At 49.0% G+C, this 24,749-nt stretch overlaps 1 protein-coding gene across 8 annotated transcripts in view; it reads right to left on the bottom strand.

Annotated features, from left to right (window-relative positions):
* Positions 1–16,172, bottom strand: part of CLN8 (CLN8 transmembrane ER and ERGIC protein) — a gene marked incomplete at its 3' end in the record, with an annotated part of 25,310 nt that extends 9,138 nt beyond the window's left edge. The window contains exons 1-2 of one of the 8 annotated variants that reach the window (XM_081221193.1): positions 1,947–2,223; positions 1,890–1,910 (exon numbers count right to left, since the gene is read on the bottom strand). Coding sequence is in view for 1 of the 8 variants with exons in the window: in XM_081221191.1 (XP_081077317.1) it covers positions 873–1,112 (240 nt within the window). The other 7 variants (XM_081221194.1, XM_081221196.1, XM_081221192.1 and 4 more) reach the window with 7 other exon arrangements.
* Between the last annotated feature and the right edge of the window lie 8,577 nt (positions 16,173–24,749).

The raw sequence follows: 24,749 nt of genomic DNA, 5'->3' as shown, positions 1-24,749 counted from the left end.
GGGAAAGCCTGAAACAGCCCCTTTTCCTCGCTCCCTTCCCACCAAGAGGCACAAGGAGACAGACGTGGGGTCCTGAGGGCCGGGGCAGGGCTGAGAGGGGCCTGAGAGTGGACAAGCGAGGCTACAGCACAAAGAGCCGCCCGCCAGCCTCAGGCTCCGAGCACGCGGGAGAAGCCTGCTTCTGAAGCGTGGGCCCAGGGTGGAGGCCAGGGCGCAGACGCAAGGCCCAAGGAAGAGGAAGGCTCCAAGGCCCCAGAGGCCCAGGGAAAAACCACCGTCCTCTCAAATTCACCACGGAGAAGCCTCAGCCCGGCTTCCGGGTCCTCACGTCTTCTAGTAACCTTTCTACAGAAAGAAAATGCAGGCGGGCTAAGGTCAGACGCTGAAATACTCAGCTGAGACCGAGCAGTGGTGCGGGAACGCTCGGCGCCATCAGAGAAACAGAAACAACTCCCTATAAAACCCCAATGCTCGCCCCCCTTCAAACCCTATCAACTCTCCCCCATCTGGATCGCTGCTCAGACCCGCCTTGGACACACCCTCCTACACAGCCGCTTCCACAGAGCTTCTGGGCCGGCTGGTCTGGTCCAACCTGTCGCCCTGGGTCTCGGGGACACACAGGCGAGGTGGGTGACCCACTTGAGCCATGAGGGGACGAGGCCAGGCCTTGGGTGGGGGTCCGCAGCAACCCAGGCGGCCCCCCCGGAGCCCTGCGGTGGCCCGGCTGCCCCGTGGCTAGGGGCACCCCAGGGCGCAGCCAGGCCCTGCTCCGGAAGGCGGCGCAGACCAGAGGCAGGCAGAGCTCCAGGGCTGGGCAGCCACCCACCCTGACCACACCCCTCACCCGTCCCGGCACGGGGGCACTGGGTCACCTCGTTCACCTCGCGCCAAGCCCTAGGGCTTCTTCGTGTCACATGAGGCCGCCGTCCCCGTCCCCGCACAGCCGCAGAGCCAGGACCCCCGCTCCTCCAGTCCGGGGACCTCGGAGCCCCGCACCGCAGCCCCTGCGTCTCAGCGGTGGTGGAGCCGCGGCCGTGGGGGAACGGGCTCCTGGCGGCTGGAAAGCCCGTCCCGGCTTCACAGGCCTCCATTTTCCCTGGGAAAAAGTCCATCTACAAACCTCATCTTGCTCTTCGTTTTACAAGATTAGGTAGTTTCAGCTGTTCTACTTAACTGAACCGGGCATTTTTAAGAAATTAACAAGAGGATGGGTTCCAGTGCTGCAGTGGCCAGGCAGCCCCGACCCGGGGACGGGAGTCCGGCCACCAGGACCTTTTCAGCTCTGACACAGACGCCGAGCATCTGTGAGTGAGCTCCTTCCGTTCACTGGGGGCTAACCAGATCCAAACTTGGAAATGTGGTCAGAAAGAGGGAAACGGCACGCTTTTTGATGTCGCGGTGGGTCACCGCTCACAAGCCCCTGAGGGTCACCTGACTTTCCAGGGGAGACAGGAGTTCGGTTCAGCCGGGACTGGCCCAGCCTTCAGTCTGTGAGGTCAACCCCGTAACGCCCCTCTCCCCCCAGAGGATAATCCCAGTGGCTCCCGTCCCGACCAGCATTCCTGGCGGCAGCCTCCGGCGGGCTCTTTCCTCCGCCGGGTCCTTCCTCAGCGATTTAACCTGACCTGTGCTCCCTGTTTGCTCAGGAATTACGTTTCTAACATTTTGAGAATTATACTCCGACAGTTTGTAAACATATTTTTCCAAAATTAAAATACACGCTCAACAAACAAACTTCAGAAAACATAAACAAGTCCCACAGAGAGCACGCCATGGACGGTCTCGGCCCGTCTGCCAGTGTCCTCTCTCGGGCCCGCTGCCCGCGGGCCGGCCGGCTGCACCCCTCTCACCGCAGCCCGAACCGCGGCCTGAGCCCACGCCTGGCTCACCTGAGGGCGGAGCTGCCGGATCTCTGCCCGCCCCGCCTGCAGACGGAGCGACCGGACCCCCGCCCGACCCACCTGCAGATGGGGCGACCTGAGCCTCTGCCCTGCACACCTGAGGACGGAGAGCCGGACCCCGCCCCACTGCCCACAGTCCAGGCAGGGCCGCCAAACACCGCGGGCCGCACGCGGGGAACGCGGGGCTCCTCCGCGCCAGGACTTGGGGCTCTCAACTCCCGGAGAAGACGCCGACTGGCCGCGGAGACCCCGCCCCCGCCCGGCGCCAACCTGCGCACGGATGTGTCACTATCGGCGCGCGCGTAGCCGCGCATGCGCGCCCGGGGGCGGGGCCTAGCGCCGGTCGGGCGCTACCAAAGCCTGGGCCGGGGGGTTCCCGGGCCGTACCACCAGCTCGGACGCGGGGGCGCGGACGTGTCGTGGGAGGTTACCAAGGCCGCCAGGGGGCGGGGCGGAGGCGGACCCAATGCGCTCTCCGCCCCGCCTCTCCCGCCTCTACAGTGAGCCAGCCCCGAACGCACCCCTCACGGCCCAGGGCGATTCCTCCCGAACAGTGATGAGCAAGGCAGGGGTCGCCCTAGCCTGCACACGCGCTGGGGTTCTGGGGTCCCCTGGGGGACGCGGCCCGGCAACTCCTCTGTGCCCACCGCCCCGGCCCGCGGACAGGACCCGGCAGGACCCGGCAGAGCCCCCATGTGATCCCGAAGCCCAGCCCCGCGGAAGGCCCAATGGGCCGCGCAGCCCGGCCGTGACTCAGCCCTGCGGCCCCGCCGGGTCCACGCGCAGAGGCCAGCCTGAGGCCACGGCGCCCGGGAAGCAGGGTCAAGTGCAGTTTCTCTTCCCCACTCCCTGCGGCCGTGGGCAGGGGACCCGGCTCCCCTCCACCCTGTTCCGCCCAGGCCGGCCCCGTGCTCGGAACCGCATCTGGGCCCCGGGGCTGTCACGGCGCCGGCTGGGCATGTTGCCCGAGGGGCGCTGGTTGTGACGGGGCAGCAGCTGGCATTGCTCAGCAGGCGGCGCCTGTGGTCGGCGGAGTGCGTCCCGCGGGGTGTGGGATGGGCGTGTGAACCGCCAGCCGGCGCCCTCCCCACCCGCGAGGCCCGCAGAAGATGCAGCCGAGGGGCCCAGACCTGGCTCAGCCTCCCCGGCTTGGAGTCGGACAGCCCTGGGCTCCAGACCCGCCAGCTGGGAGAGGTTGAGAGAACCTGCTTAACCTGGAGCCCGGCCTCGGGTGTGAAGGTGGAGGCCCGCCTGGCCGGGGGCGCCCCGAAGCTCACGTGTCCCCATGCTCTCACCCCGCAGCCTTTCTTACTTTAGGGTACTTTTCACCACGGGGCCTTCTATACTTTCATGGGTTTGTCTTAGTTATTTGTTGATTTTCTGTGTCCTCTGACTAAAATGCCATTCGCATGAGAGGGGAACGTGGTCTTGTCAGTCTTTTATCCCCAGCCCTGGAACGGGCCGGCACGTCCCTGGTGCCCAGTGCGCGTCTGCAGAAAGAACAAGTGAAATCGCACCGCGGGTCGTCTTTGTCCCGCTCCCCTCCCCGCACCTCCCCCCCAGCTTCCTGTATGAGAGACGCGCAGTCGTTTTACAGAGTTGAATTAAAAGCATGACAGCCTTGAGGCTCGCGCTTGTTTTGTGCTGTCCCCTTCCCTGTAAGGTGGTGCAGAGAACCACTGCTTCAGCTACCTCTCAGGACTTCTCTGAGGGCGAAATAAGGTGTTTAAATGATCAACGCCCCTTGAAAATTCAGCACATTGCGGAGGTTTACATTCACGCTCAAATTAGGCTGCTTTTCTGATTCTCGTCTAGGCTGAGGCTAAACCCCGAGTCCTTAGTGTCCTGTGAAAATAGACGTAAATGCTCGCGGTGCCACCACCTCCACGGTCCCTGCCTCCATTCTCGGTTCCTCTGTGGTGCCCAGGCCTGCCTTTCAAAGGAGGCACTGGGACTCAGGCGGGTCAGGTGATGACCTGCTTGGTCACGCAGGCGGTAAATTTCTCAGCTTGCTCAAGGACTGTGTCTTTCTGCTCTGCTATCTTTAAAGCATCCTGATAAAAACAATCATTTTTTTTTTCAAAATTTACAGGTATAACTGGTGATACATAACCCAGCAGAACTGAGAAGACTTTGAATGAAATGTACCCTGATTCCTGCTCACAACCTGTCATCCCCAGTGAGGCACCCATGTTTCCAGCCTGGTCGCTGGCCTCCTGAGGTCCATCTCCTCCCGGCTCCATCCCTCTCCCTGCCCACAGCAAGGTCACTGTGTGTGTGACATCAAGCTAAGCCCTTTCTGTAAATGGTCCATTCCCACCTCAGCTGCACGGCACGCTCTTGGACGCTCTTACCCATGTGTCTTAGGTGAGGAAACTGAGGTTCACGTCGGTGAGGTTGTGACTTGTCCTGCTTCCTACAGCAGCTCAGGATGAGGCTGAGTTTTTGGGTTTTACGCTGTGAGGACTGGGAGAAGGACTAATAACTCACCAGGAGGCGGCCAGGACGGCATCTCTTTTTTTCTGATCGTATAAGTAATACATGCTCATTGTTTGTTTAATTAAGAAAAAACAGGCTTTCAAAAGACATTAGCAGATGGGTGGTGCGATTTCTCCTCTGTGCCCATTTCTTTCTAAGAAATAAGCTGGTGAGGGAGGGAGGGGTCTCCCCAGTTTTAAACCTGAGAGTTACTCAGAAGAGAGCATGGCTGGCTCTGGAGCACAGATGTCCCCACACCCTGCTTCCAAAGGGCAGTTTAAAGCCCTGGAACCCAGGCTCGCCATCTGCGGACGATGGGTCCTAAACAAGCACAGGCCTCTGGATTTCTGCATACCAGTGAGCGGGGTCTCTCTCCCTGACCCAGCGCTGGGCTTCTCTCCATCCTCAAGGCGTGACACTGGGTCTGTCCCTGCATGGTTAGTTCAACTTTAGCAACCCGCCCCCAACCCTGGATATCTGATCAAATTCCTCCTGCCCCACCTCGCTGTGTGATCACCTGAGCTTGCCTTCAGCAAGAATCCTGCTGAGTCCATCCTGTTCAGGATGCCCCTGGCCTTGATGTTTGCTCCTAGTCATGTCCAGTCCACCACCACTCCATACACACACCCTGCTCCTTGGCTGTGATCCCCACTTGTCCCTGTTGTATTCGGAGCTGAGCCACTCCCCCTTCCCCCTTCCCCCGCCCGTGGTGCTGGTCCCTACACCAGTCTCCCGTGGTGCCCTGAATTAGAGCTGCCACACTGTGCTTTAACTAGTGCCATGAAAACACTTTCCTCCACAACTGTGGCAAAATGAAAGCTTCCTGGAAAGAAAAAACATTTTTCATAGAAAAACGTGTCTTCTTAGAATTATTCCTGCTCCTATGAGTATTCATTACGTCCATTTCTTTTTCTGAAAAACATATTTTGAACCACAAAACATGGTGCCTATGGCTTGGATCCAAGAGTCTCAAAATGTGCTAAAGGCTCAGACTGGGGGCTCGACTCTTCCAGATTTTACTCCTACTGGCTTGTAACCCTGGAAGGGTGGATTAACCTCTCTGAGCCACAAACCCGAAAAGATGAGATTGGTCCAAAATCTCTTCCAGCATCAAGGCTTCTGCTCCTTGAGTGTCACGTAAGTCAGGGCCGGGTTCTCCCTGTTGCAAATGATGACCTTGAAGCTAATGGCTGTAATTATCTTGGCACACAAAGAATCCGTAAATCTCAGTTGGCCAAACACCGGAACAACCAGTTTTTAAAAACGCCTGGATAAGATTATATTGGTTCAAGGGCTACAGAGCCAGGCTGTGCTTGTGGGGTCGACCACCTCCCTCAGGGCCAAGTCTGGACATTTTTGGTTTTCACAGCAGGTGGGGGTGGGGCGGAGGTGCCACAGGCATCTATCTAGTGGGTTGGGGCCTGAGATGATGCTACACGCCCTACGATGATGCACTGGGCGGAGCTCTCAACAGAGAAATGTCAGCCGTGGGGGTGCCAGGGGAGAAAGTGCCCCAGTTACAAACTGAAACCCTGCAGAGAGGCCCCCAAACTAGTCGGTCCAGTTCCATCTCTTGGGTTGGTACCAGATGGTATTCAGGTGACCTGGAGGGTCAAGTGCAACTTTGAGAAAGGCTTAATTCATATCCACAGAGAGATTAACACCCTTGATCTTTCACCTCGGTTACTATCTTAGAAACAAATGTACAGGCTCAAAATTCGCCCTGCCTTCCCCCACCCTCCAAACACAGCACAATGTGATACACAGATCAAATATATAGGCATATAAAGGAAAATGGAATTTAGTGTTTCCAAAATGTCAGGTAGAATGTTGTAAGGCAGATCCAAAAAGCCAAACGCTGAGATGGGACATTTGCGAAATCGCCAAACGACGAAAACCTAGTTTTCAGTTTTCCTCCCTGGGAACTGCCCTGTCTGATGCAGAGACAAGGATGTGAGACTTCGGATCAGCTGACCAGAAACCATCAACAACAGCAATTAGGAAACACACTCCCGATTCTGAGGTCTTTCTCTCTTGTCAAAGTCATTGAACTAAAGTCGTCGTGAAGGAGCCAGATCCCAAGGCTCTCCAGCTCACCATGGACTGAGGGCCACCGATAACTAGACAATCACTTCTTCTCATGACGCCCTCTGCTCAGTAAGACCAGGGCAGAGCTACTCTGGTCTTAATAATTACTTGGTAGGCGTGAGGCATGTTACAAACAAGGTCTGAGTCACTCTGCACAAGAGTCACCCAGCACGAGGACCACAGGACGCCCACACGTGACACCTGGGCCGTGGTCACACCTGGTATGGGGCAGGGTGGCCTGGCACCACATCCAAACCGGAGCCCAGTTGGCAAACCTGTTTAGTGTAAGTCGTTTGAAGGTAAAGAGAGGCAGCAAGACTTAGGACGAAGCCTTCAGTGGGTCCGACAGGAGATGGTCTCGCCTTCACCAGGTAAAACTCACCATGTTGGGGTGACATTGACACGCGCTGACCTAAGAGTCACATTTTCCAACAAAAGTGCAGACAGGGTGGCTTTACTTCTGCACACTGCCGACTGGTCTTTTGCTCTTTTCTACCAATAAATATTAACCCCGAAAATCAATGTGCTTTCAACCTCCAGGTACCTGGGAGTGAACTTCTTGCTAGTACACAATTTACTTAAGAAAATAACAGAATGGTTTGTGCTAGGGTTTACAAATACCAAGAGAAGAGACAGGGCCTAAGCTCAGGGTGGTTACTATATTGTAGAAAACAATAATACCCATGTAGATAATGCTTTAGATTATAAAGTTTGTTTCATAAATTTTTTTTCAGCATGTGCTCTAAGAATATTAATTAAAGTGAACAAGTAACCACAGCCATTTCAGTTAACCCTGATCATTTCCAAAAGAAGAAGAGATACTGCTATAATACAGAATGTATTTTCAATTGAGAAAGTCAATCTTGGTTTAAAGCGTTGTGTTTGTGTATTAAGGATGTTTTTTATTGTCTGTATTTACAATGCTTTGATATCTTGGGGCCTGTCTGACCAGGGAGGACTGCCCCTCCCAGGCTGAGCAGACCACATGTAAACCACACAAGACAAGCAAAAGTTAAGAGAATTCAGCACCACCAAACAAGCTTTACAACAAATGCTAAAGGAACTTCTCTAGGCAAGAAACACAAGAGAAGGAAAAGACCTACCAAAACAAACCCAGAACAATTAAGAAAATGGTAATAGGAATATACATGTCAATAACTACCTTAAATGTAAATGGATTAAACGTTCCAACCAAAAGACACAGATTGGCTAAGTGGATACAAAAAATAAGACCTATATATGTGCTGTCTATGAGAGACCCTCTTCAGACCTAAGGACACATATAGACTGAAAGTGAAGGGATGGAAAAAGACATTCCATGCAGATGGAAATCAAAAGAAAGCTGGAAGAGCAATTCTCATATCAGACAAAGTAGACTTTAAAATAAAGACTATTACAAGAGACAAAGAGGGACACTACATAGTGATCAAGGGATCAATCCAAGAAGAAGATATAACAATTGTAAATATTTATGCACCCAACATAGGAGCACCTCAATACATAAAGCAAATGCTAACAGCCATAAAAGGGGAAATCAACAGTAATGCAATCATAGTAGGGGACTTTAACACACCACTTTCACCAATGGACAGATCATCAAAATGAAAATAGATAAGGAAACAGAAGCTTTATATGACACATTAGAGAAGATGGACTTAATTGATATTTTTAGGACATTCCATCCAAAAACAACAGAATACACTTTCTTTTCAAGTGCTCATGGAACATTCTCCATGAATGGTCCATATCTTGGTCACAGATAAAGCCTTGGTAAATTTAAGAAAATTGAAATCATATCAAGTATCTTTTCCAACCAGAATGCTGAGACTAGATATCAATTACAGGGAAAAAAACTATAAAAAATACAAACACATGGAGGCTAAACATTATGCTACTATATAACCAAGACATCACTGAAGAAATAAAAAAATACCTAGAGAAAAATGACAATGAAAACATGAGGACCCAAAACCTATGGGACGCAGCAAAAGCAATTCTAAGAGCAAAGTATAGAGCAATACAATCCCACCTCAGGAAGCAAGAAAAATCTAAAATAAACAAGCTAAACTTACATCTAAAGCAATTAGAGAAAGAAAAACAAAAAAAACCAAAGTTAGCAGAAGGAAAGAAATCATAAAGATCAGATCAGAAATAAATGAAAAAGAAATGAAGGAAATGAAGGAAACAATAGCAAAGATCAATAAAACTAAAATCTGGTTCTTTGAGAAGATAAACAAAATTGATAAACCATTAGCCAGACTCATCAAGAAAAAAAGGGAGAAGACTCAAATCAACAGAATTAGAAATGAAAAAGCAGAAGTAACAACTGACACTGCAGAAATACAAAAGATCATGAGAGATTACTACAAGCAACTCTACGCCAATAAAATGGACAACCTGGAAGAAATGGACAAATTCTTAGAAAAGCACAACTTTCCCAGACTGAACCAGAAAGAAATAGAAAATATGAACAGACCAATCACAAGCACTGAAATTGAAACTGTGTTTAAAAATCTTCCAACAAACAAAAGTCCAGGACCAGATGGATTCACAGGCGAATTCTATCAAACATTTAGAGAAGAGCTAACACCTATCCTTCTCAAACTCTTTCAAAATATAGCAGAGGGAGGAACACTCCCAAACTCATTCTATGAGGCCACCATCACCCTGATACCAAAACCAGACAAAGATGTCACAAAAAAAGAAAACTACAGGCCAATATCACTGATGAACATAGATGCAAAACTCCTCAACAAAATACTAGCAAACAGAATCCAACAGCACATTATAAGGATCATATACCATGATCAAGTGCAGTTTATCCCAGGAATGCAAAGATTCTTCAATATATGCAAATCAATCAATGTGATACACCATATTAACAAATTGAAGAATAAAAACCATATGATCATCTCAATAGATGCAGAAAAAGATTTCAACAAAATTCAGCACCCATTTATGATAAAAACTCTCCAGAAAGTAGGCATAGAGGGAACCTACCTCAACATAACAAAGACCATATATGACAAACCCACAGCCAACACTGCTCTCACTGGTGGAAAATTGAAACCATTTCCTCTAAGATCAGGAACAAGACAAGATTGCCCACTCTCACCACTATTATTCAACATAGTTTTGGAAGTTTTAGCCACAGCAATCAGAGAAGAAAAAGAAATGAAATGAATTCAAATGGGAAAAGAAGAAGTAAAACTGTCACTGTTTGCAGATAACATGATACTATACATAGAGAACCCTAAAGATGTTACCAGAAAACTATGAGAGCTAATCAATGAAACTGGTAAAGTAGCAGGATACAAAATTAATGCACAGAAATCTCTTGCATTCCTATACACTAATGATGAAAAATCTGAAAGAGAAATTAAGGAAACACTCCCATTTACCACTGCAACAAAAAGCATAAAATACCTAGGAATAAACCTATCTAAGGAGAGAAAAGACCTGTATGCAGAAAACTATAAGACACTGATGAAAGAAATTAAAGACGATACAAACAGATGGAGAGATATATCATGCTCTTGGATTGGAAGAATCAACATTGTGAAAATGACTCTACTACCCAAAGCAATCTAAAGATTCAGTGCAATCCTTATCAAACTACCAATGGCATTTTTCACAGAACTAGAACACAAAGTTTCACAATTTGTATGGAAACACAAATGACCCCGAATAGCCAAAGCAATCTTGAGAAAGAAAAATGGAGCTGGAGGAATCAGGCGCCCTGATTTCAGACTATACTATAAAGCTACAGTAATCAAGACAGTATGGTACTGGCACAAAAAGAGAAATACATATCAATGGAACAGGATAGAAAGCCCAGAGATAAACCCATGCACATATGGTCACCTTATCTTTAACAAAGGAGGCAAGAAAAGACAGCCTCTTCAATAAGTGGTGCTGGGAAAACTGGACAGCTACATGTAAAAGAATGAAATTAGAACACTTCCTAACACCATACACAAAAATAAACTCAAAATGGATTAAAGACCTAAATGTAAGGCCAGACACTATAAAACCTCTTCAATAAGTGGTGCTGGAGGGCTTCCCTGGTGGTGCAGTGGTTGAGAATCTGCCTGCTAATGCAGGGGACATGTGTTCGAGCCCTGGTCTGGGAAGATCCCACATGCCGCGGAGCAACTAGCCCCGTGAGCCACAATTACTGAGCCTGCGCATCTGGAGCATGTGCTCCGCAACAAGAGAGGCCGCGATAGTGAGAGGCCCGCGCACCACGATGAGGAGTGGCCCCCACTTGCCGCAACTAGAGAAAGCCCTCGCACAGAAACGAAGACCCAACACAGCTATAAATAAATAAATAAAAATTTTAAAAAAATTCACAGCTTTAAAAAAAAAGAAAGAAAAAAGAAAATCTCCCTCTTTAAAAAAATAAAAATAAAAATAAGTGGTGCTGGAGCCGCATAGCACAGGGAGATCAGCTCGGTGCTTTGTGACCGACTGGAGGGGTGGGATAAGGAGGGTGGGAGGGAGGGAGGGAGACACAAGAAAAAAGGGATATGGGAACAGATGTATATGTATATAACTGATTCACTTTGTTATAAAGCGGAAACTAATACACCATTGTGAAGCAATTATACTCCAATAAAGTTGTAAAAAAAAAAAAAAAGTGGTGCTGGGAAGACTGGACAGCTACATGTAAAAGAATGAAATCAGAACACTTCCTAACACCATACACAAAAATAAACCAAAATGGATTAAAGACCTAAATGTAGGGTCAGACACTGTAAAACTCTTAGAGGAAAACATAGGCAGAACACACTTTGATATAAATCACAGCAAGATCCTTTCTGACCCACCTCCTAGAGGAATGGAAATAAGAACAAAAATAAACAAATGGGACCTAATGAAACTTCAAAGCTTTTGCAAAGCAAAGGAAACTACAAACAAGATGAAAAGACAACCCTCAGAATGGGAGAAAATATTTGCAAATGAAGCAACTGACAAAGGATTAATCTCCAAAATATACAAACAGCTCATACAGCTCAATATTAAAAAAAACAGACAACCCAATCCAAAAATCGGCAGAAGACCTACAGACATTTCTCCAAAGAAGACATACAGATGGCCAAGAAGCACATAAAAAGCTGCTCAACATCACTAATTATCAGAGAAATGCAAATCAAAACTACAATGAGGTATCACCACACACCAGTTAGAATGGGCATCATCAGAAAATCTACAAACAACAAATGCTGGAGAGGGTGTGGAGAAAAGGGAACCCTATGGCACTGTTGGTGGGAATGTAAATTGATACAGCCACTATAGAGAACAGTATGGAGGTTCCTTAAAAAACTAAAAATAGAATAACCATATCACCCAGCAATCCTACTACTCGGCATATAACCTGAGAAAGCCATAATTCAAAAAGATACATGTACCCCAATGTTCATTGCAGCACTATTTACAATAGCGAGGACATGGAAGCAACCTAAGTGCCCATTGACAGAGGAATGGATAAAGACGTGGCACATATATACAATGGAATATTACTCAGCCATAAAAAGAAATGAAATTGAGTTATTTGTAGGGAGGTGGATGGACCTAAAGTCTGTCATACAGAGTGAAGTAAGTCAGAAAGAGAAAAACAAATACCGTATGCTAACACATATATATGGAATCTAAAAAAAAAAAAATGGTTTTGACGAACCTAGGGGCAGGACAGGAATAAAGACACAGATGTAGAGAATGGACTTGAGGACACGGGGAGGGGGAAGGGTAAGCTGGGACGAAGTGAGAGAGTGGCATGGACATATATACACTACCAAATGTAAAATAGATAGCTAGTGGGAAGCAGCCGCATAGCACAGGGAGATCAGCTTGGTGCTTTGTGACCACCTAGAGAGGTGGGATAGGGAGGGTGGGAGGGAGACGCAAGAGGAAGGGGATATGGGGATGTATGTATACATATAGCTGATTCACTTTGTTATACAGCAGAAACTAACACACCATTGTAAAGCAATTATACTTCAGTAAAGATGTTAAAAAAAAAAAAGAAAAAGAGGAACAGATAAGGTCTGCGGAGCTTCTGTCCTCCTGTCTCCTGTTGACATATGAATTGTAAATTCAAGTCAAGCTGCCTTGAAAGTTCTTTCTGTGAAGTAAACCCATGAGCCAATGATGCAAAGGCTCCTCTGTGAATCTGGGACAGGGTGCTACCCAGACGCTGACACCATCCATCTCAAATCCAGGCTTCAATTTAGCTTCTTAATGACCATTCTGGTAACAGACATTCAATTATCAACAAGCAGGAAGCAGGAGAAGACTGTGGGGCACCCAAGGCTGGCCTGGAACTGGGGTGCAGCTGGGGGGGGGCAATGTGATGAATCTGGGCGCCACTGGGGACCTGTCCGGTGGGGGAGGGCGGGGGCTGCCTGGATCCGTGGAGAGACTCCTGTTTTAGGCTAAATCACTCTGAGCTCAGTCATGTGAGACACGGAAGAATTTAAACATTAAATTGTAAACTCCGCACATAAAGCACCTTGGGGCCAGGCAACTACCACCGTGTGGGGCGTCCCTGCAGGCGCTGCACCCCGGGCCCCATGCAGGGTGCTCCGGGTTGTCGCAGGGGTTCCGTGTGAGGGTTACGGTTGAGCCCAGTGGCTCAGACCCTCATGCAGGGTCCACTACATGCTGGTTAGGCCGTTGCTGGGGTGGAAACGTGAAGTGATGATTCCGCATCACTCACTGCCTGCCAAGAGCTCCTGGTCAAGGAGAAAAAGAGGCACCTCTACCCATTTATCCCATACGGCCTGCTATAGATTGAGTGTGTGTGTCCCCAAAGTTCATATGTGGACCAGGTGGTGGTGTTGGGAGGGGGCCTTTGGGAGCTGATGAGGTCACGAGGGTGGAGCCCCCATGATGGGATTAGTGCCGATAAGTGCTCTCTCTCCCCACCCGTCCCCTCCGTGCCACCTGAGGACACAGGGAGCTCTCTCTCCCCACCCCTGTCCCCTCCCTGCCACCTGAGGACACAGGGAGACGATGCCGTTGATGAACCTGGAAGGGAGTCTGTCTGTCCTCACCAGACAGGGGATCTGGATGTCCAGCTTCCAGAATGTGAGCAGTAAACGTCTGCCGTTTAAGCCCCCAGCCTCTGGGGTAGTTACAGCAGCCGGAGCTAAGACATGGGTGCAGCCAGAGTGCACCCATGACCTCATCTCTGTCTGTACCTGTCATTCTATTTAGAATGTGTATGTATAATATCTGCATACAATAAGGAAATCAGTGCAGAGAGATTGTGTGTTCACACTGCTGAGAAGTGTCCAGCCGGGAGGCAGGCTCAGGCTCGCCCGCCTGCACCCAGGACACAGTCCCTCTTGCTTTAGGGTCCTGTAGGTGTCCTGGGGCTGCTGTAACCAAGTGCTACAACCGGGTGGCTTAGAGCAACAGGGATTTATCTTCTCAGAGCTCTGGGGGCCGAGCTCTCTTGGGAGACGCAGGGGAGGGTCTGCTCCAGGCCTCCCTCCTGGCTGGTGGCTGCACACTGCCAACCCTCACGTGCTGTGTCCTTTTCATAAGGACACGTGTCCTATTGCACTAGGACCCACCCTAATGACTTCATTGTAACTTGATTACCTCTATAAAGACCCTATTTCTAAATAAGGTCACATTCTGAGGTGCCAGGGGTTAGGACCCAACATATCTATTCTGGGGGGTAGGGGGGGCAATTCAACCTGTAACGGGATCCTTCACAGAAGCCCAGGGATCCCACCTAATCCACATCCCGTCTCTTAAGGCCTCATTTCATCGCCTCATCACTAGATGATGCTGAGAACAAAGCTTTCCTACCCAGGAGACTAGCTTTACCACTGAATTTTCGTGGCTGCATGCATTTGGCAAACTTCAGAAGCATCAAGACTGTGTTTCAATTTCATGGTTTCACCTTCAGAACATTTAACTACTGCACCATATCCTTGGACTATATAGAATTCATAGAAATTTAAGTCAATTCCAAATATCCTTGGAATTTCATTTTATATGAAAATAATTCATGAATGAACGCGTTGCCTGGGGTTGTTGTGAGTATCAGGGCCTGGTTCACCCAGCTGGGCCGCGAGGCAGCCAGCCAAGAGGGCGTTCTGGTTCCGTGGAGTCAGCAGAGACATGACTCACAGTCATAAGCTGGGGGCGGGGGGGGGGGGAGCTGCCCTGCTGCTGGGCCCCAGGCCCTCACAGCTGGGGGCAGGGGAGGGTGGCCGGTAATGCTGGCTGGTTCAAGCAGGAAGCACTTTGCAGTCAGTCCTGGGAGGGGAGGGGAGATTCTGGTTTGTGGTCTTACAGCCTCTCATGTCTGGGGGGACGTTAGGGATCCCTGTCCTGTCCTCTTTTCCTCCCTATTGGCCTCGATATCCTTCTTTTTCTTTCTTTTTTTTTTTTAACATCTCAGTTGGAGTATAGTTGCTTTACACTGTTGTGTTAGTTTCTGCTGTATAACAAAGTGAATCAGGTATATGTACACATATGTCCCCATATCCCCTCCCTCTTAAGCCTCCCTCCCACCCTCCCTATCCCACCCCTCTAGGTGGTCAGTTCTCTTCCTTTGGGGTTTGAGGAAGAACAAGAGGAAAAGATCTGGGTGGGCATGAGCAGAAACAAGAGAAAGTGCAGGAATGGGGCTTTCCTGAGAACAGTGCCTTCTCAGCAGTTATCCCTGGCGACTGGACTGGTGACTCAGGACAGTGGGCAGCTCAAGGGGGTGGGGAGCCCCCTCCCCACGTGTGGAATGTCAGGAATGTCCCTGTGTTTTGGTCAAGCTTCACTTCCAGCGTGTGGATCCCCAGGTACCCTGTAGGCACCGAACACTGAGAGCTGGGGGCACAGAGAGCTGTGGCCGGTAATCCGGCCACAGGGTCACCCCAGAGCACGATAGCTGAGGCCACAGCCGAGGTCGCCGTCACCCTCGAAAAATGTTTGGAACTACGGAGTCAGGACTTTGGTTTTGTTTTGCAGAAAGTATTAGGTTGGAGGGAGTGCCGTGCGATGATCTTACAAACTATCAGAGACTTAAGATTTAAACCCCTTCAAGCATCAAAACAACCCACAAGGAAGCCGGAGCAGGCAGGCGCAGCCTCACGTCCGGGCCGTCACCTGGGAGTTCCAACAGCAACACACCGTCCAGAAATGAAAGGAGTTTCCAGCCGCGCTGACTGAGCAGCCGCGTGTCCCGGGGCTGCATCTCGGCCACGAGGGTTAGACTTAGGGAGTGTCTCCACCTCCTCTATCCACCACAGCGCTGGGTCGACTTGGGGAAAACATTTCATCATCCTGGGGAAGAAGGACGATGCATTTCGCCCCTAAGTCACCAGGGCTCACCCAGTGTCACTCGGTGCTTCCTGTGGGCCCGGCTCGGGGCCCCGAGAAGCTGTTTGGCTTTTCTTGAGATTTTTTTTCCCCTGGCCCTTTAGGGAGAGCTTTGGCGCTCACAGGTCACGCCTGCACTTCGCTCCCTGTGCCGGGGTCTCAGAGGTCCCCGCCGCCGGCCGGGCCCCCGTCTCCGCACCTTCTCCCGTGACGTGACCCCTCCCCTGTGCCAACCACCCCTATGACTCTCCACCTTCCGGAACTGACGCTCTGCCCCAGTGAAACACTCACGCCCACGCCTCTCTCCGCCAGCCCCTGGCAAACCCAGGACCTTCGAGTATTTCTGCGCAGCTCGCGTCTGTGACCGAACTCCTGGGGCGCCGGCCCTCCTCACGCCCCCGGCCGGAAGCGCCCGCACAGGCGCTGAGCGCGGCCCGACCCCGCCCCCGCGCGGTGGCCCGCCCCCGCGCGGTGGCCCTCACGCGCTGCTCGGTTCCCCGAGCTCTTTCTCCGCGCGTCTGCGACCCTATACATTCTCCTTTGCTACATGTAATCGGCCTTAAGAGTTCTCCTTTTCGGTTACTGCATTTTTTTTCTTTCTAGAATTTCCACGTGATTCTATGTATATGATTTTCATTTCTCTAGCGAGACTCTCCATCTGCTCTGAACACAGAATCACATGACTTTTTTTTTTGCGGTACGCGGGCCTCTCACTGCTGTGGCCTCTCCCGCTGCGGAGCACAGGCTCCGGACGCGCAGGCTCAGCGGCCATGGCTCACGGGCCCAGCCGCTCCGCGGCATGTGGGATCTTCCCGGACCGTGGCACGAACCCGTGTCCCCTGCATCGGCAGGCGGACTCTCAACCACTGCGCCACCAGGGAAGCCCTCACATGACTTTTTAAGCAACATCTCATAACTCTGATTCTGGAATCTCCCATGAAACTGCTTCTACTGTCTGTTCTTATCTCTTGGTTTCTGATAATTTTTTTCTGGTATTATCTCTGCCAACAAATTTTTAACTGAATGTTGATTATTGCATCTGAAAATATTGTAGAGATAGTTTGAGGATCTGGATGTATTTTTCTTTCACTCTTGGCAGGCATGTGGGTGGGGCAAATCGTTTTAATCCAATCAGGATTTAATCCAGTCAGGGGCTGGGTTTCAGGGTTTTTGTATCTTGTTTTTGGTGAACTATTCAGATAGTGAATAGTGCGTATGTTTTGTGTTTAGAATCGTGAATTGGAAATTACTTTGTACGCTTGGTTCAGACAGACTGGAGGAATGCGAGCTCAGAGATTAACATGCCCAAATTGTGGCAGCAAGTATGTCAGCGAAGGATCAGCCCAGCTGTGCAGTCAGAGCCCCGGGGCTGGGGACACAGGCTCGCAGACGGCGGAGGAGGTTTGCTGAGGGGGTGAGCCTACGGGACCAGCTGTGGGGTGCTGAGCACCTGCTGGAGGGGACTCAGCTGTGTCACCTACGTTACCTTAAGGCTCAGCACAATTCCTTAGGAGTTCTAATTTTTCTTCTTTTACAAGAACAAAGCAACCAAATTAGAGTGGGGAATGGTCCTTGTTAATCTCCGGCCTTGAGACCCAGCCTGGGCTCAGGTAAAACAGGAACTGGGTGTTATCCTAACCTTTCCCATTTTGTGCCTACATCCGCTCTCTACCCTCCCCACCCATTTCTCTTTCTTTCCTTTCTTCCCCCGAAGTGTAGAATGATTAAAACATTTGAAACATGAACAAGGACCTACTGTATAGCACAGGGAACTCCACTCAATATTCTGTAATAATCTAAATGGGAAAAGAATCTGAAAAAGAATAGATACATGTATATGTATAACTGAAACACTTTGCTGTATACCTGAAAGTAACACAACATTGTAAATCAACTATGCTCCAATTTTAAAAAAAGTAAAACAAAAAAATTTGAAACATGAATGTGGACTTGAAATAGTGAAATAGTTTATGAGTTAAACCAAAAATTAAATCTGTGGACTTCCCTGGTGGCACAGTGGTTAAGAATCCGCCTGCCAATGCAGGGGACACGTGTTCGAGCCCTGGTCTGGGAAGATCCCACATGACACGGAGCAACTAAGCACGTGCGCCATACCCAGCTACTGAGCCTGTGCTCTAGAGCCTGCGAGCCACAACTACTGAGCCCGTGTGCCACAACTAGTGAAGCCTGCGTGCCTAGAGCTCATGCTCCGCAGCAAGAGAAGCCACCGCAATGAGAAGCCCGCGCACCGCAACGAAGAGTAGCCCCCACTCGCCACAACTAGAGAAAGCCTGTGTGCAGCAACAGAGACCCAATGCAGCCAAAAATTAATTAATTAATTAATTAACAAAAAAACCCAAGAATTAAATCTGTGAAATATATAACCCGCAAGGTACTGTGCAAACTCCCCGACTAGCTTTGGACAGCATGGGTGCCCGATTCATCTCCGTCTACAATGCCTTCTGCCCAGAGACGCTCTCTCTGCAGCAGGAGTAAGAGGGCTGTTCGTGGAAGAGACCCTGTGGGGTGAACACCTTGGCCCAGTGTCAACTGAATATTTTCTGCACAAGACATGGCTGGTTAGAGGCAACAGTCACTGGTGGATTTTGACTAGGGATTAAAATAAAAGATTTGTCATTTCCTACTATACCGATCGTATTAATTTTCTTATTAATCCAACGTGGGGTTTGCTTTCTGAGTCATCTCCTGTCATTTCAGAGAATTGCTAGCTACAGAATATAATCCTTATTTCACGTTTTCCAGGGTGACTATAACTTTGTGGCAGCTTGTATCAAACTGCTCACATTTTGAAGTATAATGTTGTTTTACCAACCCCTGTTTATTCAACATCCTTGAACAAAGATCGATATAAAAATGACACTGGCTTTATGTACTTAACTAAAAAAATCAGTGTTTAATTTCAGTGTTTACAGCTGAGCCTCAGGAGGCCTGCTGCCATCTAGTGGACGATCCTTGAACTGCAATGCTCTTCACCTGTGATCTGGTGAATGCAGCTCTATTCACTGCAGCCAAAAGTACCCCCGTATCCCCAGCAACTGTAATGAGTTGTTGCTGAAGTTGTGGTGTGTGCAGCTCCTTATTATGCATAAATATGCAAAGCAGATTTGCTGGGTGTCAGTTACTTAATTCAAATGAAGACGCCTGTCCAGTCTCTTCCTGGTTATTATGGAGGAAGCAGCCTTGCGTGTGTGCAGCAAATAGCTAACCTCAAAAGCTAAGTCCCTGTGTCACCCTGGGAAGCTTCCATCTATCCTGCTTCAAATGGGGGTGCCCTGACGCTATTTCCCAGGGAGACTGCTGTGGGGATGAGGGCTGTGGAAGGCTCTACAACGTTGCTTGTTTTAATATCTTACGAAACTACTTTCTTCTTTGCATAGTTAAAACAAGCTCTTACGAGAGCTAAACATTTAAAACATTTCCTAAGTTTTTACGAAATTACAGGTCCAATATCCTGAGTGAGCATGGGATCACCTAGAAAGGCTGGACGTGGAGAATTTGGGGGGCACCACAGAAGGTCAAAGATTCATCAGGATGAGACTGTAATGTTTCTGAAGGAAAGTCACATGTAAGAGGAGTTCTGTTCAAGGATCCTCTCCCACCCGTGTGGTGTGGGAGCCTCACCAGCTGGGGGCCAGCTGACCCGGCCTGCACGCGAGGTCTGGCCTCAGATCACAGGGGCCCAGCAGACTCGACCTGGCAGAGACCACAGGAAGGGAATCATGGGGGAAAGTGGGGTTTGAAACAGAGAAAAGGCAATGGAAGAAACAGAGTAAAAAAACCTGTCACCCAATGATCTCAGCACGGGCACCTGGTATCCTGGCAGTTGCAGAACAAACGCTCACAGCAGGGAAGCCACGCACCAGGCCCGTCCCCCCCACCCCACGTGTGGGGTGTGCCATGAGGGCGATGCCCTGACTGCTGCTTCCGGGGCCTTCGCTCAGGGCCCAGCTCGCTGTCCACAACCTGGGGGGCGAGGCAGCGTCTCCCACAGGACCAAGAGCATCCCTCCTGAGCACTGTCTATGGGACCAGGGCCCCCAGTTCACCGTCCCTCAGCTGCGCCACCAACACTGCACACACAGCATCCACCCACCACCTCGCATGGCCCCTCGGAAGTCGGGGTAAAGGAGCCACAGGCCGGGGCTCACGCCGTTCCCCGTGAGGGGAGTAACGAAGTTTCGTATTTGAGCAGCACCGATGAACCAGTAACAGGCTAGTTACCAGCTTGTAAGCAAAGAAAATCTGTGACCTGTCACAGACCCAACACCCTTTGAGAGAAAATCTGACAGTTGAACATAAGTGCTAGGCCCATAACTCTTTCTCTCTTTTAAAATGACAGTATCTCCAGCGCGGTGCCCAGGGCATAAAAGTTGTGCCGACACAGGCAGGACCTCAGCTCCCGAAGAGGCTGGATGCTTCCAGCAGGGGCTGCGTGTGGAGAGACCGAGGGGGCGGCAGGGGGAGACCGGAGAAAGGGTCTGGAGGACCTGGGCCTCAGAGAGAGGAGGCGTCCTCGGGGCCTCTCAGCACTGGGGTGTCTGTTGTGAGACTGGGCCCGGGGAGAGGCAAAGGGGGCCGCGGGGATGCACACGAGGGTCCCCGTGTTTTGAATGTGGTCTGCATCGTCCCTGAGTCTCCGCTTTGCAAAACCTGTTGTGGGTATTTTCACACTCTCAATTGTAGAAGACCATAGCGGTGGAATGAGGTGGTTTGGAAATGGATTTTCATGGGCACTGGACTCTAATTGTTTGGGGGAAATCCATCTAGTTGATTTTTTTTTTTTTGCGGTACGCAGGCATCTCACTGCTGCGGCCTCTCCCGCTGCGGAGCACAGGCTCCGGACGCGCAGGCTCAGAGGCCATGGCTCACGGGCCCAGCCGCTCCGCGGCACGTGGGATCTTCCTGGACCGGGGCTCGAACCCGTGTCCCCTGCATCGGCAGGCGGACTCTCAACCACTGCGCCACCAGGGAAGCCCCGTCTAGTCGATTTTAAAGTACCACAAAAGTTGCAGGAAGCATTCCCGGGAATTCGAAGGGGGTGTTATTTGTCTGGAGGCCAAAGCTTAAAGCTTTGAAAACCTTTGTTTCTTTCCTGACACAGCATCTGTGTAACAATTCTCTGAATGTATTAAGTGATGATAAGTGAAGAGCTAACAAAACAAAAATAAACAGAAATCTCTCCAACATCCTACTTTTCACAAAGCAACTCATTTAAAACTTCAAATAATGGAAAGCAAGCTGAAAACATCCAAACTGTGGTATCTGACTTTTCTAATCATTGCTTCTTGCTTTGATGTTGTTGTTTTAGTTCATAGGCTATTTTGGGGAACATTTTGGTTTACATTAGAATCGGGTGGAAAGTACAGAGTTCCCACATAATTCTTCACCCTTCCTCCCAGTTCCCCTGTTAACATCCTCATGGATGTGCTACATTTGTTACAACTGATGAACTAATATGAATACATTTAAAATGAATATCATGCAACTTTCCATGCACTTTTACTGACACCCGGGAAAACAGCATTAAACTGTATGTGGATAAAAGCGTAAAGTTTTCAATGAAATGCAGAGTAAATTAAAACTTTCACAGAAGGATTATGGGATTAAAAAAGAAAAACGTATAAAGCTTTCTTTTTGCTAGATATAGGTATGTTATAGAAAGAAGCAGGGTGATCACCTAATGTACGACAAAGGAGGCAAGAATATAGAGTGGAGAGAAGGCAGCCTCTTCAATAAGTGGTGCTGGGAAAACTGGACAGCTACATGTAAAAGAATGAAATTAGAACACTCCCTAACACCATACACAAAAATAAACTCCAAATGGATTAAAGACCTAAATCTAAGACCGGATTCTATAAAACTCTTAGAGGAAAACATAGGCAGAACACTCTCTGACATAAATCACAGCAAGATCTTTTTTGATCCATCTCCTGGAGTAATGAAAATAAACATAAAAACAAACAAATGGGACCTAATTGAACTTACAAGGTTTTGCACAGCAAAGAAAACCATGAACAAAATGAAAAGACAACCCACAGAATGGGAGAAAATATTTGCAAATGAAGCGACCGAAAAGGGACTAATCTCCAAAATATACAAACAGCTCATGCAGACCAATATCAAAAAAACAAACAACCCAATCCAAAAATGGGCAGAAGATCTAAATAGACGTTTCCCCAAAGAAGACATACAGATGGCCAAGAGGCACATGGAAAGATGCTCAACATCACTCCTCATCAGGGAAATGCAAGTCAAAACTACAATGAGGTATCACCTCACACGGGTCAGAATGGCCATCATCAAAAACTCTACAAATGATAAATGCTGGAGAGGGTGTGGAGAAAAGGGAAACCTCCTGCACTGTTGGTGGGAATGTAAATTGATACAGCCACTATGGAGAACAGTATTGAGGTTCCTTAAAAAACTAAAAATAGTTACCATATGACCCAGCAATCCCACTCCTGGCATATATCCAGAGAAAACCATAATTCACAATGATACATGTACCCCAATGTTCATTGCAGCACTATTTACAATAGCCAGGACATGCAAGCAACCTATATGTCCATTGATGGAGGAATGGATAAAGAAGATGTACCACATATATACAATGGAATATTACTCAGCCATAAAAAGAATGAAATAATGCCATTTGCAGCAACACTGATGGACCTAGAGATTGTCATACTAAGTCAGGCAGAGAAAGACAAATATCATGTTATCACTTATATGTGGAATCTAAAAAAATGGTACAAATGAACCTATTTACAAAACAGAAATAGAGTTACAGATGTAGAAAACAAACTTAAGGTTACCAGGGTGTGAGGGGAGGGATAAATTGGGAGATTTGGATTGACATATACACACTATAATATATAAAATAAATAATAAGGACCTACTGTGTAGCACAGGGAAGTCTTCTCAATACTCTGTAATGGCCTAGATGGGAAAATAATCTAAAAAAGAGTGGATATATGTATATGTATAACTGATTCACTTTGCTGTACACCTGAAACTAACACAACATTGTAAATCAACTATACTGCAATAGAAAGTAAAAAAAAAAAAAAAAAAAAAAAGAGGGCTTCCCTGGTGGCGCAGTGGTTGAGAGTCCGCCTGCCGATGCAGGGGACACGGGTTCGTGCCCCGGTCCGGGAGGGTCCCACATGCCGCGGAGCGGCTGGGCCCGTGAGCCATGGCCGCTGAGCCTGCGCGTCCGGAGCCTGTGCTCCGCAACGGGAGAGGCCACAACAGTGAGAGGCCCGCGTACCGCAAAAAAAAAAAAAACCAGAAAGAAGTAGGGTGAGTGAAGGCTAAAATATTAGGTACGCGTTCTCAGTTAGAGATGGTTTCTCTTAACTGAAAACTTATAAATAATGATTGTTCGCAGGCGAGTTGAACGGAAAGGATTCGTAAATGGGTTCAGTTTCCCGAACAGTCCTTACGCGGAATTCACGAGCCTCGGCAGGAATTCTCAACAGACGGCTCACAACTCACCTAGCGAAATCCGACCCCAGCCTCACCGGCCCTGACGGTCACTAAAGGCTTGTTTTCTCCACCTTGCCGCCGCCATCAACTTACCTCAAAACCTCAGCGAGGCCGGAGCGGCTGGAAGGAAGAAAGCGGTTTGGAGAGAGGCGGGAAGCACGTCCGGGGTGAACGCGGGGCAGGTGCGGAGGAGCCTGGTCCCCCCGACAGACTGTCCATGCTTCCTGGGGGGCTGGAGGGAGAGGCTCAAAGGGGGAGCCGCCTGCACTGACCTCCTGCAAAAGCCAAGCGGCCAGAGGCACGGAGGCCACGGGAAAGCAAGGATTCCCAGCAGGCAGCGCGAGACTAATTGGCAACAGGCGTGTAGGCAATTGACAACAAGCACAGGTGCCCTCGATCAGGCTGATGCGAGAAGAGCTACCCAAGCAGAGCGGCGTCCAGCCGGCGCCCAGTGAGGGGCTCTTCCCCGCGGCGGCCTGGGGGCTGCGCGGAGACGGCATCCCCCGCTCCCTGACCCTGAGGGCAGACCCCACACGTGCCCTGACACGCCTTTTGTCCTGCAACGCAAGAGAATCTAAAACAAGCATTAACTGGCTACCGTCGCACTTACTAGTTTTAAGCTCATTTTCATCTGTGCCGTTTTTGCATCCATAGGAAACCTGTCGCCTTAATAAATGTTCATTTCTTTTTAGCAGGTAGAGGAGGTGAGGCTATTTCAACAAGGAAGTATACACTGGGGGAAGGGTGCAGTTCTCCGGATAAAACTCTTCGGTCTCTATAGTTATTCGGAGTTTAAAATCACACGAGAACTCACTCCAATAAAAAGTAGACATTCCTTTTCTCAAAAAATTTAATTGCAGAACTATTTACAGGAGGTGAACATCAGCAATACAGAAATCAGGTGAGAGAGGCATTATCCTGGAAGAAAAGGTGAGCGCGTTTTTCTTATAATCAGCGGAGAGTGAAAAAAAAGTCAGGAGGAAAAAGAACCCAAAGCACACAATCCTTCAATGCCTTAAAGTAAGGCCCAACATTCTGATCAGAAGTTACTGACAAGAAGAAAGAAAGTGTGGTATGGACTGCGTCCTGTACATTCAGCGTAGGCATCCTGCATGCTAGGAAATAGCATTTATCAAAAGAACCAGAAAAGCATGAGAAAGAGAATTCCATAAAATAGTTTAATTCCAGTGAAGAGTATTTGTACAGATGTTGAACATTTGGCACTCTGTTCATCCTCGTTGATGTGATTTCATATGTATATATATTTATATGTATATTTATAGACTTTTTAAAAAAAAAAAAGTTAACAGCTAGTTTCCTGGTTCTAACATTCCTTGAATTTCTGTAGGAGGCATTTCCTTTAGTCCTTAGGCCACACCTGGGTATTTTGGCATGTGACATGGTGGTGGTGGGGGGGTGTGGACCGCTCTCCGGGCGGGGA

The sequence above is a fragment of the Mesoplodon bidens genome (assembly GCF_964165515.1).
Source record: "Mesoplodon bidens genome assembly, chromosome: 20".
In the NCBI taxonomy this organism is placed as follows: domain Eukaryota; kingdom Metazoa; phylum Chordata; class Mammalia; order Artiodactyla; family Ziphiidae; genus Mesoplodon; species Mesoplodon bidens.
Note: the sequence above shows the minus strand (reverse complement) of the source record. Positions and strands in the feature narration are given on the sequence as shown.